We start from the raw sequence: 20191 nt of genomic DNA, 5'->3' as shown, positions 1-20191 counted from the left end.
TATCTGGCTTTCGGTGAAAATGTTACGGGCTTGGTAGAGAATAAGGAGTGTTACTGTCGCTTTAAGGACGGCCCCCAGCGGCTGTGGGGCATGCCGCGCTCCGAAGCTGCCATTGACAGGCTGAACGACCATTTCATTTCTAAACGGATGGTTGTCTGGATCCGTGACCATCGTGTGCCATGTCTCTGGTTATCACAAGAGCTGGACATCAACCATTTTCCGGCAGATTTCACTTTTAACAAGAGATTTTGTCATGGAAAGCCGAGCGGAGGCTTCGCGCGTCATGATGGATTCGCTACTGGAGCGAGACAAAACCACCTCCGTTTTGGTCTCACAGGACGGCTTTGAGATGGCGTTCAGACAGCTGTTGGTGGTTTTTCCATCGAGTGATTATCTGAGAAATTGTGGATGTGCCTGGACATGCCAGAACATGTCCCGTGAGGCTTCATCACGGTGTTGCTTTGCGCCATGCGGCACCGCCGCGACACGCGGAATTCCTCCGCACGTCTGTCTCAATGTGCCGAAAAAGTGCTGATGTCCACGTCTTTTCACAATTCCTGTGCTAGTCAGACACAGCGTCCAGTTTGGAAAATGAACGGCACATTCCACTGTTACAGGAGTTTTTGTCATGGAAAGAGGAGTGGAGGCTTCGTGCGTCGCGACGGTGCCGCGTGGCGCACAGCAACGCCGTGATGAAGCCTCACGGGACCTGTTCTGGCATGTCCAGGCACATCCACAATTTCTTGGATAATCACTCGATGGAAAAACCACCGACAGCTGTTTGAACGCCATCTCAAAGCCGTCATGTGAAACCAAAATGGAGGTGGTTTTGTCTCGCTCCAGTAGCGAATCCATTGTGACGCGCGAAGCCTCCGCTCGGCTTTCCATGACAAAATCTCTTGTTAAAAGTGAAATCTGCCTTAAAATGGTTGATGTCCAGCTCTTGTGATAACCAGAGAAATTGCACACGATGGTCACGGATCCAGACAGCCATCCGTTTAGAAATGAAATGGTCGTTCAGCCTGTCAATGGCAGCTTCGGAGCACGGCTCGCCCCACAGCCGCTGGGGGCCGTCCTTAAAGTGACAGTAACACTCCTTATTCTCTACCAAGCCTGTAACATTTTCACAGAAAGCCAGATACATTTTTCTAATGGTTTCCAGCTGCCAGTCTCTAACAGTTTCTGAAAAATTCTGATGGAAAAAAAGCCCAAATCATTCCGCCATTTCCTGGCAATGAAACGACGACGAGGGGGCTGGACCACTCCTCACTCAAAGCCTGCTCACAGGTGAATGACGCAACCGACAGGCGTGGAAAAACTCACGCATGCGCACGAGGGTTCAAGCTTGTCTGACGCAATCACACATGATTCAAATCCATATGGTTTTTGAAAAAATAATAAGGTCGGATACTTTTCTAATAGACCTCGTATAGTCTAAGATAGCATCACACCATGCAAGGTGAAATACTTCTAATTTTGAACTACACCATTTCTGTTCTAGACCTCTAGCCTTATGCTTGAGGTCACGCAGATAATCATTGAACCAAGGTGACTGTGTTTTGGGGGCGTGGTTTTAACAATGGTGGTGCAATCATGTTGAGTGTAGTTTTGAGCACTGAGTTTAAACTATCCACAAGACTGTCTACTGATTGGGTATTTGCCAAACATGAAGCTAAGACATCATGCAGTCTAGCTTTGAGTTCAGTCTTAGTTGAGGAGTTGATGCATTGCTGCAGTGATAAATAAGGTTGTTGTTCCACTAAACATGGCAGCGAAACTGTAAACTTAATAAGTGAGTGATCAGAGACCAGAGAAGGTTGTGGGTTCAATTCCCGTGGCCTTTCTGTGTGGAGTTTGCATGTTCTCCCCGTGTTTGCGTGGGTTTCCTCCGGATGCTCCGGTTTCCTCCCACATCCAAAGACATGCGGGTTAGGTGGATTGGAATCTTTAATATTGTCCGTAGGTGTGTGTGTGGGTGTGTATTTGTGGCTCTGCGACAGACTAGCGTCCTGTCCTGGGTGTACCCCGCCTCGCGCTCTATGACTGCTGGGATAGGCTCCAGCCCCCCGCGACCCTTAATTGGACTAAGCGGTAGGAGATGGATGGATGGATGATCAGAGACCACTGATGTAAGAGGCATGAAGTCAATATAATCGTGACAGCAATACCATGTGCAAGAACCAAATCCAGGGTATTTCCACTAATGTGCGTCGAGTCCTGAATGCATTGCTGAAATCCTAATGCATCCACAATATCCATAAATGATTTGCAGAGGGGATCAGAAGACTTATTTATATGAACATTAAAGTCACCAATGATCAGAATGTTATCTACACGAGTTGACAAGTTAGAGATGAATGCACCAAATTAATCTAAGAACTCAGAATATGGGCCAGGAGGCCTATATACAGTGACAAAGTAATACGACTGATTTTTATTCTTCTGACCATGGCAATGCGTAGCATTGTGGGCAGAGCGGAGAATTAGATGCTCAAACGAGTTATATTTGTGACCCCCAACTGCTAATACGCTAAACCTAGAATTATAAATAAAAGCAACACCCCCGCCTTGCTTGGCATCACGAGGAACGTGACTAAATGTACGAGGGTAGGCTGAAAAGCTCTAAGGCTCCCCATGAAGGAGTAATGCATTAACTGCATTATAGTGAGCCTTAGAACTTTTCAGCCTACCCTCGTATATGCTGGTGGGCAGGCCTCATTTAAGAGAAGGACAGCTGTAGGTTTAAGCCAGGTTTCACATAACCCAATCATATCTAAGTGATGATCAATAATTAGATCATTAATCAACAGTGATTTTGAGGACAGTGATCTTATGTTAATGAGACCCAGACTAAGGACATCAGTGGGGTTGACAGCTGAACTGTTTTGATTTAGGGGTGGTTCCAGAGTAGCATATATAAGATGCTTAGAATTAGGTTTAGGTTTGAGATATTTCACGCGCGTTGTAGGTAGCAGACACAAAATCTTTGATATTGTTGGAACAACCATTGGACCATCCTCAATTTCAACATCAGCCAGTGTAGTAATGGGTATTAAGTTTGCAAAGCATATCCCTCTATGATTTTTATGGACACGAGTACTGAAGCAGGCCACAGTCTCAACTTGTTGAATTTCCCTCCCTGGCAGATAAACTGCACTATCACCATAGTGGATTTTCTGCACTAATTTCCCCGCTAAACTAATGGATTTCACACCCACATTTGTCATAAGCCTTGCAGGGTATCTAATCACCTGCTCTGTGGCCTGTTGTAAAATCCTAATGTTACCCTCCCTGTAGAGCTCTATCTATGTTCACAGACAAGATGGCGGCGCCTTCCCCAGTAGGGTGCAGGCTGTCCGGCATCAGCAAGCCATGGCTGCCCCAGAACAAAGGCCAGTTATCAATAAAGCTAAAGCTTTGCTGTCTACAAAATTGCACCAGCCACCTATTTAACCATGTCAGCCTGCTAAACGCCTCATCAGTACCCCAGGAGGGGAGGGGACCTGCCTTTTGTCTGTTTTTCTGGACTGAGATCAAACTGTTTCAAGAAATCGCATGTTGGTAGCTTCTCAGCATCGGGAAAGTACCGGTACTTCTTTGGATGAGTCATATCTATTGATGTATGGGATGTATGCTTTGACAATGTAAATGTATGTTTCCCATGCCAATAAATGGTAAATGGACTGCATTTATATAGCACTTTTCCATCTACATCAGACACTCAGAGTGCTTTACAATAATGCCTCACATTCACCCCGATGTCAGGTTGCTGCCATACAAGGTGCCCACTACACACCGGGAGCAACTAGGGGATTAAGGACCTTGCCCAAGGGCCCTTAGTGATTTTCTGGTCAGGCTGGGATTTGAACCGAGGATCCTCTGGTTTCAAGCTCAGCGCTTAACCACTAGACCATCACCTCCTGTCCAATAAAGCTCCCTTGAAATGAAATGAAATAAAATGAGAGAGCGGCAGCGACGTGCTGCATTCACGGTCTCATGTGACAGGTCGATCACTGAATGAATGCAGCTCTATTACACGGGCATAAATTCTCAGTGTGTCATGGGTGTGGGCGGGACTGGTCAGGCCCTTTGTGGGAGCAGGCAGGAGTGTAACACATGTTCAATTTAATTTCAATTTAATTAGCTTATAATGAGCCAAATCACAGCAAAAGCCATCTCAAGGTGCCTTACACGGAGCAATGCAACATAAAATTTAAATAAATTAAAAATGAATAAAAAATTTAAAATACGTAATTAAAACAGAAGTAAAGGAATAAAACAGATAAAAAATTAAAAAAATATTCATAAGAAGAGAATAAAAATAGGTTTTGAGTCTTGACTTAAAAATGTCCACAGACTCAGACTGCCTCATAGTCGCTGGAACACTGTTCCACAGGGCAGATGCACGATGAGAAAAGGCTCTGTGACCTGCTGACTTCTTCACCCTGGGAACACAGAGAAGTCCCGCATCCTGTGACCACAAAGCCCGGGCCGGCACTTAAAGTTCCACCAGATCAGCCAGATAAGATGGCGCCAGTCCATGAACAACTTTATAAGTCAATAGCAAAACCTTAAAATCTGCTCTCACAGAGACAGGGAGCCAGTGTAAAGATGCCAAAATGGGTGTGATATGTTCAGACCTTCTGCTACGTGTCAGAAGTCTGGCGGCAGCGTTCTGAACCAGCTGAAGACCCCTGATGCTGGACTGTGGTAACCCTGAAAACAAAACATTACAATAATCTAATATAGAAGAAACAAAAGCATGAATCAGGGTCTCAGCATCAGCCAGGATGGGGTGGATCCTCGCTATATTTCGCAGATGGAAAAAAGCAGTCCTAGTAACATCCCTGATGTGGAGGTCAAAAGACAACGTGGGATCAAAAATTACCCCAAGATTCCTTACTTTGTCCATATGATGTATAACACACGAACCCAGGCTGAGCGCCAGCTGGTCAAACTGATGCCGATGTCTCACTGGACCAAGAACCAACCTGAAATGTTGTGGTTGTAACGGTCCATTATTCAGTTGGAGTGGCCAGGAGCCATGCAGGACTCTGGTGCTGCAGCCCTCAGTCTGCCACGCGGCCACGTCCCCGGACTGTGAGAGAGAGGGGGAAACGGAAGGCACGCGTGCAGGAAGGATCCAACCCAGAAACTGTCTATTCACAGGGCTCGACCTGCCACAGCGCATTGTGGGGTTTTGTGCTGTGTTGTTTTTTTTCTCTGTATTTTTTTATTTTATCCTGTTTTTATTTTGTCGTGGGGGATGGTCCATGCCCGCATTTGACCTGTACTCTGGGTGGTCTAACTGGATTCAGGTGCTGCTGTGCTGTGCATCCCTACCACATTCTGGGTATTCGTACGTGGCTGTACGTATGTCTGTCCCGTACGAATGCAGCTTGTTTTTCATGTGGTTTGTATAGCATTCGTGCTCTCATGTGATGGGGCCCTAAGAGTCACTGGCTGGGGGGCCTCCAGTAGACAATTAAACGGGTTCTACACCCAAACCATTTATACTTGAGATGGAATACAAATATTTGTTAGCTCTGTTCACCCGCAAGATGTGAATCTGCTGCAAATCATGAATCATTTTATAAAAATTTACGCAAACGTAAATATCCGCAAACCATTAATGATTTTCCTGCAAATATCCCACAAAATGTGAATATCATTCATGATATATATTTTCTTTCCGTTTTAGTTTACAGATTTCAGTTTATGGATCATATACTTCAGAAAAGTCTTGATTCCAAACCCTATCTCCTCAAAAAAAAAAAGTATCTTGGGGAGGTCAATGCTGCGCTGAACTCCCGAATGAACCTTTAATGTTTTCAACATTATTTTAAAATCATTTATGATGATTTATTTAATTAATTTAAAGGCTGATTTCTTCTGCTGCTCTGTAACTGCGTGTCATTCAGTGATGTGTGCAACAGTTTTAAAGTTCTCCATCTCTGGATTTTGCTTTATTCTGGACTAATTTGACCCTTTCTACAATCATCACCTCCAAATCACAGTAAACTGAACAATTTCCTCTTTTACTGACTTTGTACTGTAAAGTTGCAGGATTTTCTGCCAAACATATGTGATCCCAAAATGTAATCAGCGTACGCGCTGCAAAACTATTGAAATATGACAGGAAAGAGTGAAAGCAGAAAAGTGTCAAAGCACAGCCTTTTGTGTTTGATTTAACAGGTGCACATCAGGCTGCGGGTCTGAGTCTGAACACAAAAAAAAACAGTCGGTCTTTTAATCACGGAAATGACTCCGGTCCCACATGTGAGGGCTTTAATGGAAACACATCATGATCAGACGGGACATTTTATCAGATGTGAGTGAAAAATCCATTTTACAGAATCTGTTATACACAGTGTTTATTACCTGGAAAACAATGCAAAAACTTTGGGACTTTTTTGTCCGCTGACTGTGAATATCTGGTTTATACGATGACGGTTTAGGTGAGTTTTACTGTACATGGGACTGAACAATAAATTTACCTCTCAAAGCTTTGACGAAGTTGCTTCCATCCCACATGCTGACTTTATTTACTCAAATGTTTCTTCTGTTTGGTTCTGAAGGGAATCTGTACATCTTGAAGCCCTTGTTGTGTCTATTTGTGCCTCCAAATGCACAACAACCCAACATTTTCAGCCAATAAATCAATAAAATAGCTGATTTACATGCAGACACATTAACAGTGAACACTATTTTGAACACAAGATAGCACCATGAGTCACATGACTTTTTTTTTTTTTTGTGACTGATCATGTCGCTACTCTCTGAATAAAAGGACTCTAAATACACCCAATGGGTTGGGGAGACGAGCCCCAAGCAGGCTCTTGCTTCTGGTGCCAAGCTCCTGGTCCTGCTGGGCATGACGCGCTCTGGGGACAGTGACGAGTCTGACTGGGGCGGTCCACGTATGAAACACTAACACAGGTGTCAGGGAGGACAGAATTCTCCCATTTGATCTTGATTTTGAGTATGACTGGTTTTAAGCAGGAAGTGTCAGAAAAGTGACCACAGGGAGAACCAGCTTGTGGCGGCCAAGCGTTCATATCGACGTCACTTTCTGATCCTTCGATGTCGACTCTTCCTGTTATCATGACGCAGATCTCACCAAGCATTGGATTGTTCATCCACTCATCTTCTTCTTTTCCTTTTGGCTCCTCCCATTAGGGGGCGCCACAGCAGATCAATCATTTCCATCTCACCCTGTCTTCTGTGTCTTCCTCTGTCTCACCAACCACCTGCATGTCCTCCCTCAGCACATCCATAAAACTCCTCTTTGACCTCGCGGTTCTCCTCCTGCCTGGTGTCTCCATCATCAGTGTCTAATTCGTGCACAAGTTGAGGGGTGGCGTGAAGCCCCGTGGTGCAATAAAAGTGAGAGGCGCGCAGTCATAATCCCACAGACGGCAGCTTTGCACCATTGGCTCCTCAGCCAAGCACATACGCCATATTGTGAAAAATTTCATGTTTTGTGAGATGTGCGCTCATGTTTCAGAAGATATTTTTTCAGTATTCATGTTTTGCAATTGACGGTTTTCAGATAATTCACAGTTCCCAGATAATTCACGTTTCTGGGGGTTAACACCTCCCAGTGTAAGGAGTCTGTTTGATAAAGTTCTAAAAAGACAACGAACACATCGTGAATTACTGCACGTAGACTCTGAGAAGAAGCTCACCTGAACAGGTTGTCCATTACATATGCGTAGTCCTCCACTGAGTTGTCGGGCAGGTAGCAGGAGGTGAACAGGATGATGGCATTCATCCCATTGCCATAGTAACCTAAGGATAACACAAATACATCCTCATTAAAAGATAAAACCCATCGTTTGAAGTTTAGGGCAGTAGTGTGTTTGACCTCTGACCTCCATGTGACAGGACCTGCAGGTACGGCTCCAACACGCTTATGTTGACATGATAGTCGTGTCCAGAGAAGCAGAACTTCCTCCAGCGGCGCCCTCTGCTGTCCACCTGGTCCAGTTCCACCAGACCCACCTCCGTGTGCTCGGACACCGGACTCCTGGCCACTCCTTCAGCCCCGCCCTGCCTCAGCCGAGGGAGATCGTCTGCACACAGAGTGTGTCTGTGACATCATCACACTGTTGTTTATGTTGCCATGTTGGTTACAGCAGGTGTTTGAGTTACTTATTTATTCATTAATGTGTTCTGTGTAGCACAGCGAAAGGTCCCCAGTTCCAGACCGCCCCTTTCCCTTTTAGAGTCTAAAAGGGAATAAAAATTTCTAAAATTTAAAAATAAAAATTTCTAAAATTATCTTCCTCAAACTCAAACTGAAAGCAAATCTGTAAAACTTGATAAAAACCTGTAAATAATCAGTTTTATTGCCAGTTTTCTTCAGAAAAGTCAGGGGATGGAAACATGAACATTTCCAAATCACTGAATATGTCTTGGACTTTATTTACATTAATTATGAAGAAATACAAAAGTTTCTTTTATCAAAACATCAAATCTAGTTTTTCATCTCAAATGTACTTTCTGTCAAATTGTAGCTGAACTTTCAGGTCTTCTTTTGAAGAAAATCCTCCTCTACACCACTTCATCAGGAAAATGGATTTTAGATTTTTAATTCATTTATATCAAGTTGTAGAGATTTGCTTTCAATTTTAGATTATGAGAGATTTATTTATTTATTTTTATTTATTTGTATTTGAAACAAAACAAAATGTGTGAAATACAGAGTGTTCCAATACTTTTGAGCCCAGCTCAGAAACACTCACTGGCATGTGTATTTTTCAGTGAAATGCATATTAAGAGGTTATTTAAAAATAATTCCTTCAGAGCACAAACTTAAGAGGTTAAACAGGTTTTATACAGAACAGAGGAGGAATAAATTAGCTGTATTTCTTTCAGCCTGAGTGTCTTAACGTTACATCTCATATAAGCCAACAGAACATGAATCAGCTGCTGTCTGCTTCTTTCATTTATTATGAGCACTGGAGAAACATGTATATATAAGTCAACCCGGGTTAAAGGAGAAATGCTGCTTTTGACGACCTGGACCTCATTTCTGGCATAAAATACGGTCGTTTACTCACCAATATAAGTTTGGCGTCATTAGGAGTCCAGGGTTCAGACGACGTGTTCTAGTTCAAATCTGACTCAAAGATTTTTCTTCTTCTACTAAGGTGGATTAGAACGTCTTGTGGTACACAGCACCAACTACTGGACAGGAGGAACCTAGCAGTCAATGTGACTCACCGATTTCAGAATGCAGCTCTTTTCAACCAGACGTGCCGTGTTGTGACATGTCAATTATCTGTGTCCAATCAGATTTCAGGGGAGTCCAGTGAGTCCACTCTAGCTCCACCCATGCCAGGAAGTGTTCAACATTTGACATTTCCTGTTTCACTGTGAACTCAAAATTTGGCACTTCTTCTCAGCATGCCGTCTCAGCATGCCACTGAATTCCCTCGAGCTTTGCGCCGCTGCTCGTCCCTTCACTCATATAAAAATAGCTGTTTCAGTTGAGTGCAAATGACGGAACACAGATTGAAAATTGCCAAGAATATTGTGTTCAGCAAAAGCCTCGTAAAGCTGTTTGGTCATTTTTTTCTAAAAATTTTGGACATAAAAGGCAGTTTTGAAATTGATCTAAAATTCTGAGGAATAGATGGAATAGCATGAGGCTTTATCATATATGGTCAAAATACTGAGGAACACAGACAGATATCAGTGATCTGTTGATGACTGATAATGAATATGAAGGCTTGGAGCAGGCACTGCTGTCTCAAAGGACATGACATCACACTAAACCTGTCTATAAGGTCTCAGGAGGGAAAAGATCAGTAGTAGAAAAAGAAAAATGTATTTTTCTTTGTCTCACCCTCCCACTCCAGATCATGTGTGCCGTCTGGGAGTGTGCACGTCTCGCTGTCAGACGGCGTCTCCAGTGCCTCCAGGTTGATGTCGAGTGACGGGGTTTCATCGGGTGATGTTGATAGGGCAGCAGCAGAGTAGTCGTCGAGGCCCAAGTCCTGGGAGTCTTGGTGGCTCAGCGTCAGGTTGAGTGGGGGAGCAGTCAGACGCTTCATAGCCCCGCCCACTACAGTTCCTGATAGGGACAGGCTGGTCGGAGCTGCAGAGGGTGGAATAAAGCAGAAGATGAACACACGACAGGTGATGATGACATCACAGCTCAGAGTTCAGGTTCACCTTTTAGGTCATTGTTTGCTGGGCTTTCGGCCTCCTCTTCCACATTCCCAGAATCCTCCGGGAGAGGCCTGGATCACCATCGCCAGAATCAAACAAGATAAAAACACATTGACAAAATCTGATGTTAGTACTTTATCACTGTGAACAGAGAAAGACATTACTGACTGGATACACAGTCCAGAGATGTCTGAAAGGGAATCACAGAGTCTGAAAGGGAATCATAGAGAGTCTAAAAGGATATCACAGAGTCTGAAAGGGAATCACAGAGACTCTAAAAGGGAATCACAGAGAGTCTGAAAGGGAATCACAGAGTCTGAAAGGGAATCATGGAGAATCTAAAAGGTCATCACAGAGAGTCTAAAAGGGAATCACAGAGTCTGAAAGGTATCACAGAGAGTTTGAAAGGGAATCACGGAGAGTCTAAAAGGGTATCACAGAGAGTCTAAAAGGGTATCACAGAGAGTCTAAAAGGGTATCACAGAGAGTCTGAAAGGGAATCACAGAGACTCTAAAAGGGAATCAGAGAGAGTCTGAAAGGGAATCACGGAGACTCTAAAAGGGAATCAGAGAGAGTCTGAAAGGGAATCACGGAGAGTCTAAAAGCTCATCACAGAGAGTCTGATAGGGAATCACAGGGAGACTCAAAGAGAACTGTTGTAGACATTGCTATGGAAATAATATGTTTACCTGAACAATAACTATCTTGAGATCCTTTTAAGTTTTGATTGTGTTCACTAAATCTGAGAAACTTGCACATGTATTGTAGAATTAACTCTAGTAATATTTTTCCAGCAATGTTTCGAGGAGCTATTCTGATTGGCTGAAAAAAAAACAATTCTCAAAGTTCCTGTGACAGTGTGTAGAGGTCTTCAGCATGCCACCAACTACAGTAGACCATCCCCCCACCCGATGGAGAGCCCCTGACTGGCTGAGGAGCTGAACCTGTTTTACAACAGGTATGAGAGACCCTCACACACCCCTCACACACCCCAACAAGAATGGACTACTAGCTCCCTGGACAGCTCTTTCCTCCATCCCTCTGCAACCCCACTAGCACTAACAATCTGTTAAGGGAAAGTATGACAGCAGTATTACAGGCAAAAGATCAAGAAGGCTCCAGGACCTGGTGGTGTCTCTTCCTCATGTCTGAGAGATTGCGCTGACCAGCTGGCCCCCATCTTCATCTGGATTTTCAACAGATCTTTGGAGCTGTGCAAGGTGCCCTCCTGCTTCAAATACTCCACTGTCATCCCAGTCCAAAAGAAACCCTCCACAACAGGACTAAATGCCTGTCACCTGACATCTGTAGTCATGAAGACTTTTGAACGGCTGGTGTTGAGCCACCTGAATGTCATCTCAGGACCCCTGCTGAAACTCCTGCAGTTTCCCTACCGAGCAAACAGGTCAGTTGGGGATGCAGTCAACATGGGACTGCATTACATCTTGCAGCACGTGTGCTCTACATGGGGGTATGTGAGGATCCTGTTCATGGACTTCAGCTCAGTGCTTAACAGCATCATCCCTGACATTCTCCACCAAAAACTCTCCAACCTCTCTGTGCCAGCTCCCACCTGCCAGTGGATCTCCAACTTCTTGTTGGACAGGACACAGCAGGTGAGGCTGGGGAGCATCACATCCAACACATGGACAATCAACACTGGCGCCCCTCAGAGGTGTGTGCTCTCCCCACTGCTCTTCTCCACCCAACACCAACAACTGCACCACAGGGAACCACTCTTTGTTAAACTACTGATGTTTGTGAATGATACTACCATCATTGGTCTCATACAGACAGGAGGTAGAACTGTTGGTCCTCTGGTGTGGTCAGAACAACCTGGTTCTGAACCCACTCATGACTGTGGAATGATAGACTTGAGGAGAAATCCCCCATCACCCCCAATCTTCAACAACACTGTGCGTACTGCGGAGACTTTACAGTTCCCAGGATCCACCGGGATCTGAAGTGGACCTCTGACATAGACTCCATTAGGAAAAACGCACAGCAGAGGACATTCAACCTGATATGGTGGATCATCATATTCTACTTGATAGGCTGGAGAATCATTTTGGGATTACTGGGAGTGCCCTTGCATGGTTGACATCAAACCTAACTACCTCTAACCTTAGTGACATGAAATATGGGGTTCCACAAGGGTTCATTTTAGGCCCCCTGATTTTCTACCTTTATATAGCACCCCTTGGGGACATATTGCGGTGTTTTGGGGTTACCTTTCATTGCTATGCTGACGACACTCAGTTGTACATGCCGATAAGTGCTGGTAATCTCATATACTTAGAGTCCTTAGAGGATTGCCTTGCATCAGTAAAAAGCTGGATGTCCAGCAATATCTTACTTTTAAACTCGGGCAAGACTGAAATGATTGTCCTTGGTCCAGCGAGACATTGGCATCAATTTGATCGTGTAGCCTCATGTGTCATACATCACACTGACAAAGTGAGGAACCTTGGGGTAATTTTTGATCCTACATTATCCTTTGACCTCCACATTAGAGATATTACAAAGACTACTTTCTTACACCTGCGAAATATAGCAAAGTTTTTTCCCATCCTGTCTATGGCTGATGCCGAGACCCTGATTCATGCGTTTGTCTCTTCTAGATTGGACTATTGCAATGTACTATTTTCTGGTTTACCACAGTTCAGCATTATTCGTCCCAAATTGGTTCAAAATGCTGCAGTCAGACTTTTGACAGGATTAGAAAGTTTGACCACATTGCACCCATTTTGGCATCTCATCACTGGGTTCCTGTCCCATTGAGATCAGATTTTAAGGTTCTGCTAATTTTTCATGGACTGGCACCTCCCTACCTGGTTGACCTAATTGAACCTTATGTACCGGCCCAGGCTCTGCGTTCTCAGGGTGCAGGACTACTTTGTGTCCGTAGGGTGAATAAAACGTCTGCGGGTCAATCAATCAATCAATTTTATTTATATAGCGCCAAATCACAACAAACAGTTGCCCCAAGGCGCTTTATATTGTAAGGCAAGGCCATACAATAATTACGTAAAAACCCCAACGGTCAAAACGACCCCCTGTGAGCAAGCACTTGGCGACAGTGAGAAGGAAAAACTCCCTTTTAACAGGAAGAAACCTCCAGCAGAACCAGGCTCAGGGAGGGGCAGTCTTCTGCTGGGACTGGTTGGGGCTGAGGGAGAGAACCAGGAAAAAGACATGCTGTGGAGGGGAGCAGAGATCAATCAATCAATCAATCAATTTTTTTTATATAGCGCCAAATCACAACAAACAGTTGCCCCAAGGCGCTTTATATTGTAAGGCAAGGCCATACAATAATTATGTAAAACCCCAACGGTCAAAACGACCCCCTGTGAGCAAGCACTTGGCTACAGTGGGAAGGAAAAACTCCCTTTTAACAGGAAGAAACCTCCAGCAGAACCAGGCTCAGGGAGGGGCAGTCTTCTGCTGGGACTGGTTGGGGCTGAGGGAGAGAACCAGGAAAAAGACATGCTGTGGAGGGGAGCAGAGATCGATCACTAATGATTAAATGCAGAGTGGTGCATACAGAGCAAAAAGAGAAAGAAACAGTGCATCATGGGAACCCCCCAGCAGTCTACGTCTATAGCAGCATAACTAAGGGATGGTTCAGGGTCACCTGATCCAGCCCTAACTATAAGCTTTAGCAAAAAGGAAAGTTTTAAGCCTAATCTTAAAAGTAGAGAGGGTGTCTGTCTCCCTGATCTGAATTGGGAGCTGGTTCCACAGGAGAGGAGCCTGAAAGCTGAAGGCTCTGCCTCCCATTCTACTCTTACAAACCCTAGGAACTACAAGTAAGCCTGCAGTCTGAGAGCGAAGCGCTCTATTGGGGTGATATGGTACTACGAGGTCCCTAAGATAAGATGGGACCTGATTATTCAAAACCTTATAAGTAAGAAGAAGAATTTTAAATTCTATTCTAGAATTAACAGGAAGCCAATGAAGAGAGGCCAATATAGGTGAGATATGCTCTCTCCTTCTAGTCCCCGTCAGTACTCTAGCTGCAGCATTTTGAATTAACTGAAGACTTTTTAGGGAACTTTTAGGACAACCTGATAATAATGAATTACAATAGTCCAGCCTAGAGGAAATAAATGCATGAATTAGTTTTTCAGCATCACTCTGAGACAAGACCTTTCTGATTTTAGAGATATTGCGTAAATGCAAAAAAGCAGTCCTACATATTTGTTTAATATGCGCTTTGAATGACATATCCTGATCAAAAATGACTCCAAGATTTCTCACAGTATTACTAGAGGTCAGGGTAATGCCATCCAGAGTAAGGATCTGGTTAGACACCATGTTTCTAAGATTTGTGGGGCCAAGTACAATAACTTCAGTTTTATCTGAGTTTAAAAGCAGGAAATTAGAGGTCATCCATGTCTTTATGTCTGTAAGACAATCCTGCAGTTTAGCTAATTGGTGTGTGTCCTCTGGCTTCATGGATAGATAAAGCTGGGTATCATCTGCGTAACAATGAAAATTTAAGCAATACCGTCTAATAATACTGCCTAAGGGAAGCATATATAAAGTGAATAAAATTGGTCCTAGCACAGAACCTTGTGGAACTCCATAATTAACTTTAGTCTGTGAAGAAGATTCCCCATTTACATGAACAAATTGTAATCTATTAGACAAATATGATTCAAACCACCGCAGCGCAGTGCCTTTAATACCTATGGCATGCTCTAATCTCTGTAATAAAATTTTATGGTCAACAGTATCAAAAGCAGCACTGAGGTCTAACAGAACAAGCACAGAGATGAGTCCACTGTCCAAGGCCATAAGAAGATCATTTGTAACCTTCAAAATAATGGTAGGGCTTCCTTGAGCAGCCTGGTAGGAATGGGGTCTAATAAACATGTTGATGGTTTGGATGAAGTAACTAATGAAAATAACTCAGACAGAACAATCGGAGAGAAAGAGTCTAACCAAATACCGGCATCACTGAAAGCAGCCAAAGATAACGGTACGTCTTTGGGATGGTTATGAGTAATTTTTTCTCTAATAGTTAAAATTTTGTTAGCAAAGAAAGTCATGAAGTCATTAGTAGTTAAAGTTAATGGAATACTCAGCTCAATAGAGCTCTGACTCTTTGTCAGCCTGGCTACAGTGCTGAAAAGAAACCTGGGGTTGTTCTTATTTTCTTCAATTAGTGATGAGTAGAAAGATGTCCTAGCTTTACGGAGGGCTTTTTTATAGAGCAACAGACTCTTTTTCCAGGCTAAGTGAAGATCTTCTAAATTAGTGAGACGCCATTTCCTCTCCAACTTACGGGTTATCTGCTTTAAGCTACGAGTTTGTGAGTTATACCACGGAGTCAGACACTTCTGATTTAAAGCTCTCTTTTTCAGAGGAGCTACAGCATCCAAAGTTGTCTTCAATGAGGATGTAAAACTATTGACGAGATACTCTATCTCCCTTACAGAGTTTAGGTAGCTACTCTGCACTGTGTTGTTATATGGCATTAGAGAACATAAAGAAGGAATCATATCCTTAAACCTAGTTACAGCGCTTTCTGAAAGACTTCTAGTGTAATGAAACTTATTCCCTACTGCTGGGTAGTCCATCAGAGTAAATGTAAATGTTATTAAGAAATGATCAGACAGAAGGGAGTTTTCAGGGAATACTGTTAAGTCTTCTATTTCCATACCATAAGTCAGAACAAGATCTAAGATATGATTAAAGTGGTGGGTGGACTCATTTACTTTTTGAGCAAAGCCAATAGAGTCTAATAATAGATTAAATGCAGTGTTGAGGCTGTCATTCTCAGCATCTGTGTGGATGTTAAAATCGCCCACTATAATTATCTTATCTGAGCTAAGCACTAAGTCAGACAAAAGGTCTGAAAATTCACAGAGAAACTCACAGTAACGACCAGGTGGACGATAGATAATAACAAATAAAACTGTTTTTTGGGACTTCCAATTTGGATGGACAAGACTAAGAGACAAGCTTTCAAATGAATTAAAGCTCTGTCTGGGTTTTTGATTAATTAATAAGCTGGAATGGAAGATTGCTGCTAATCCTCCTCCTCGGCCCGTGCTACGAGCATTCTGACAGTTAGTGTGACTCGGGGGTGTTGACTCATTTAAACTAACATATTCATCCTGCTGTAACCAGGTTTCTGTTAGGCAGAATAAATCAATATGTTGATCAATTATTATATCATTTACCAACAGGGACTTAGAAGAGAGAGACCTAATGTTTAATAGACCACATTTAACTGTTTTAGTCTGTGGTGCAGTTGAAGGTGCTATATTATTTTTTCTTTTTGAATTTTTATGATTAAATAGATTTTTGCTGGTTATTGGTAGTCTGGGAGCAGGCACCGTCTCTACGGGGATGGGGTAATGAGGGGATGGCAGGGGGAGAGAAGCTGCAGAGAGGTGTGTAAGACTACAACTCTGCTTCCTGGTCCCAACCCTGGATAGTCACGGTTTGGAGGATTTAAGAAAATTGGCCAGATTTCTAGAAATGAGAGCTGCTCCATCCAAAGTGGGATGGATGCCGTCTCTCCTAACAAGACCAGGTTTTCCCCAGAAGCTTTGCCAATTATCTATCAATCACTAATGATTAAATGCAGAGTGGTGCATACAGAGCAAAAAGAGAAAGAAACACTCAGTGCATTATGGGAACCCCCCAGCAGTCTAAGTCTATAGCAGCATAACTAAGGGATGGTTTAGGGTCACCTGATCCAGCCCTAACTATAAACTTTAGCAAAAAGGAAAGTTTTAAGCCTAATCTTAAAAGTAGAGAGGGTGTCTGTCTCCCTGATCCAAATTGGGAGCTGGTTCCACAGGAGAGGAGCCTGAAAGCTGAAGGCTCTGCCTCCCATTCTACTCTTACAAACCCTAGGAACTACAAGTAAGCCTGCAGTCTGAGAGCGAAGCGCTCTATTGGAGTGATATGGTACTATGAGGTCCCTATGATAAGAAGGGACCTGATTATTATAAGTAAGAAGAAGAATTTTAAATTCTATTCTAGAATTAACAGGAAGCCAATGAAGAGAGACCAATATGGGTGAGATATGCTCTCTCCTTCTAGTCCCCGTCAGTACTCTAGCTGCAGCATTTTGAATTAACTGAAGGCTTTTCAGGGAACTTTTAGGACAGCCTGATAATAATGAATTACAATAGTCCAGCCTAGAGGAAATAAATGCATGAATTAGTTTTTCAGCATCTCTCTGAGACAAGACCTTTCTAATTTTAGAGATATTGCGTAAATGCAAAAAAGCAGTCTTACATATTTGTTTAATATGCGCTTTGAATGACATATCCTGATCAAAAATGACTCCAAGATTTCTCACAGTATTACTAGAGGTCAGGGTAGATAAAGCTGGGTATCATCTGCGTAACAATGAAAATTTAAGCAATGCCGTCTAATAATACTGCCTAAGGGAAGCATGTATAAAGTGAATAAAATTGGTCCTAGCACAGAACCTTGTGGAACCCCATAATTAACCTTAGTCTGTGAAGAAGATTCCCCATTTACATGAACAAATTGTAATCTATTAGATAAACATGATTCAAACCACCGCAGCGCAGTGCCTTTAATCAATCAATCAATCAATCAATTTTTTTATATAGCGCCAAATCACAACAAACAGTTGCCCCAAGGCGCTTTATATTGTAAGGCAAGGCCATACAATAATTATGTAAAACCCCAACGGTCAAAACGACCCCCTGTGAGCAAGCACTTGGCTACAGTGGGAAGGATAAACTCCCTTTTAACAGGAAGAAACCTCCAGCAGAACCAGGCTCAGGGAGGGGCAGTCTTCTGCTGGGACTGGTTGGGGCTGAGGGAGAGAACCAGGAAAAAGACATGCTGTAGAGGGGAGCAGAGATTGATCACTAATGATTAAATGCAGAGTGGTGCATACAGAGCAAAAAGAGAAAGAAACAGTGCATCATGGGAACCCCCCAGCAGTCTACGTCTATAGCAGCATAACTAAGGGATGGTTCAGGGTCACCTGATCCAGCCCTAACTAATACCTATAGCATGCTCTAATCTCTGTAATAAAATTTTATGGTCAACAGTATCAAAAGCAGCACTGAGGTCTAACAGAACAAGCACAGAGATGAGTCCACTGTCCGAGGCCATAAGAAGATCATTTGTAACCTTCACTAATGCTGTTAGTGAAGGTCACAAAGCTTTCTCTTATCGTGCCTCTGTTCTGTGGAATAATCTCCCTACTGATATAAAACTGATTCTGTAGAGACTTTCAAGTCCAGACTTAAGATACATTTATTCTCCCTCTGATATGGCTAGCATACTGGCACAGTATGGAACTATATTTCCTACCATTTTTAATTTATTTTATTCGTAACAGAACAGGTCTTGGCTTCAACTTCATCTAAATTCTCGGTGTGTTCATGAAGTTTAGAGCTAGCGGTCGGCGATCACTGTTAAGGTCTGGACGCAGGTTGAGGAGCAGTCCAGCGTCTGACTGAACCCAGCACTAAATAACCAGAAGCAGTTCCAAAAGAAACAAATTTATTTTCTTCCCACTGTGCTGTATACAAAATACAAAATAAATGAGTCTGGTGGGGTGAAGAGGCGGCGCGCTCTCCCAGCGCCTCAACGGAACGGAGCCCGAATGTTCTGGACTCAGGAGTTCCACCGACACCCCCCAGGTGGCTTTTCCCAAGACTGTACTCTGTGAAGGAGGAACAGAGGTGAGGTTATTCAGTACTTATATCAAGAAACACTATTTAGAGGCACACTTATCAGCAACACGTTCAGGACTGATTTCAGGCTTAATTCAAAAGAACAGCTGCTCACAGCTTGTGGAGGATTAACAATCCGCACGCCACAGCCGCGAGGAGCAAACAAGACAATTCTCTTCAATACTTAAATTTAGCTGCGCAACAACGCCACATTATATTCACAAATAAGCTTTTAAGGATAATCACCTCTGACGTGTGCTGACAGTGCTTGCCTCTCACCCTCGTCCTCCTTCACAGGCGCAATGTCAGCTTCTGGAGCGGCCCTCAGCGTCCTCAAACGGTCGTCACACGGTCATATTCTCCGGCCCCTAAGCCCAGATCACTGCTGGCTTAAATGCAGTTCTTCATCTCTTCATTGATACCAGCTGAGATTCCTTAGAACTGCACGTGAATGTCACAGGTGTCGTAGATCGTCCCGATTAGAGAATCGCACGTGAGTGCAACAGGTGCAGCAGATCACCGTGACAGAGGTGAGAGACTCTTCTGCAGCACATTCTCCCCAGAGATCAGCCCCAAACCACCTGGGAAGGAAAACAAACAGAAAAACCGCAAAACAGTGTCCAAGCCCCCCAACACACAACAATCACTTTTCAGTATTTTCAGTATTTTCTCTGATTTCCTGTTGATTTACTGCTGATGAATTATAACTTAGGTATAGTTTTTCCAAGAGATTGATTTTGCTCTTTTTCTGTTTTCTCTGTACCTTGGACAGAGAGGAAAAATAGTTCAGATGGCCTACCATCTGAATTGTAGGCCATATACTGCTTATGTCGTTTTCCTCTTTTGAGCTGAGCTTGTTTGAACTGGTACTATGCGCGGTGCTTTACTGGCCACCTAAATATAACAAAGACTTTAAAAAAGAGCTCTCTGATTTCTTGGTCACTCTCCTTGACCCCTGCCTGTGGCTTAACTGCCTACATGGACTTCTCATCAAATACATATGCTTTTGTTATTATGCCATGTTGTTTTGATTTCCTGTTTTCTGTTTTTTCACCTTTATAAAGCTTTGTAAAAACCTTGTAACTGTTAGAATGGTCTAAGCAGAGGGTCACCCCTTTGAGTCTGGTCTGCTTACGGTTTCTTCCTCAAATCATCAGAGGGAGTTTTTTGTTACCACTGTCACCTGTGTTCTTGCTCTGGGGGTTAGTAAGGTTAGACCTAACTTGTATGAAGCGCCTCAAGGCAACTTTGTTGTGATTTGGTGCGGTATAAAATTCAATCATTTGAAATTGAAATTGAGAATGCCATGGAACAGTGAAGAGCCACT

The 20191-nt window shown here is 43.3% G+C and overlaps 1 protein-coding gene across 5 annotated transcripts in view; it reads right to left on the bottom strand.

Moving 5' to 3' along the window:
- Nucleotides 1-20191, bottom strand: part of bnipl (BCL2 interacting protein like) — a 95151-nt gene that overhangs the window by 34273 nt on the left and 40687 nt on the right. For all 5 annotated transcript variants that reach the window (XM_034173726.1, XM_034173725.1, XM_034173727.1 and 2 more), the window contains 4 exons: nt 10183-10250; nt 9854-10105; nt 7875-8075; nt 7689-7791 (listed from right to left, as the gene is read on the bottom strand). In XM_034173726.1, the coding sequence (XP_034029617.1) occupies nt 7689-7791; nt 7875-8075; nt 9854-10105; nt 10183-10250 (624 nt within the window). The remainder of the gene's footprint in view (nt 1-7688; nt 7792-7874; nt 8076-9853; nt 10106-10182; nt 10251-20191) is intronic.

The sequence above is a fragment of the Thalassophryne amazonica genome, chromosome 7 (genome assembly GCF_902500255.1).
Source record: "Thalassophryne amazonica chromosome 7, fThaAma1.1, whole genome shotgun sequence".
In the NCBI taxonomy this organism is placed as follows: Eukaryota; Metazoa; Chordata; class Actinopteri; order Batrachoidiformes; family Batrachoididae; genus Thalassophryne; species Thalassophryne amazonica.
The sequence above is the reverse complement of the archived record's forward strand: the minus strand, read 5'-3'. Positions and strand labels throughout refer to the sequence as shown.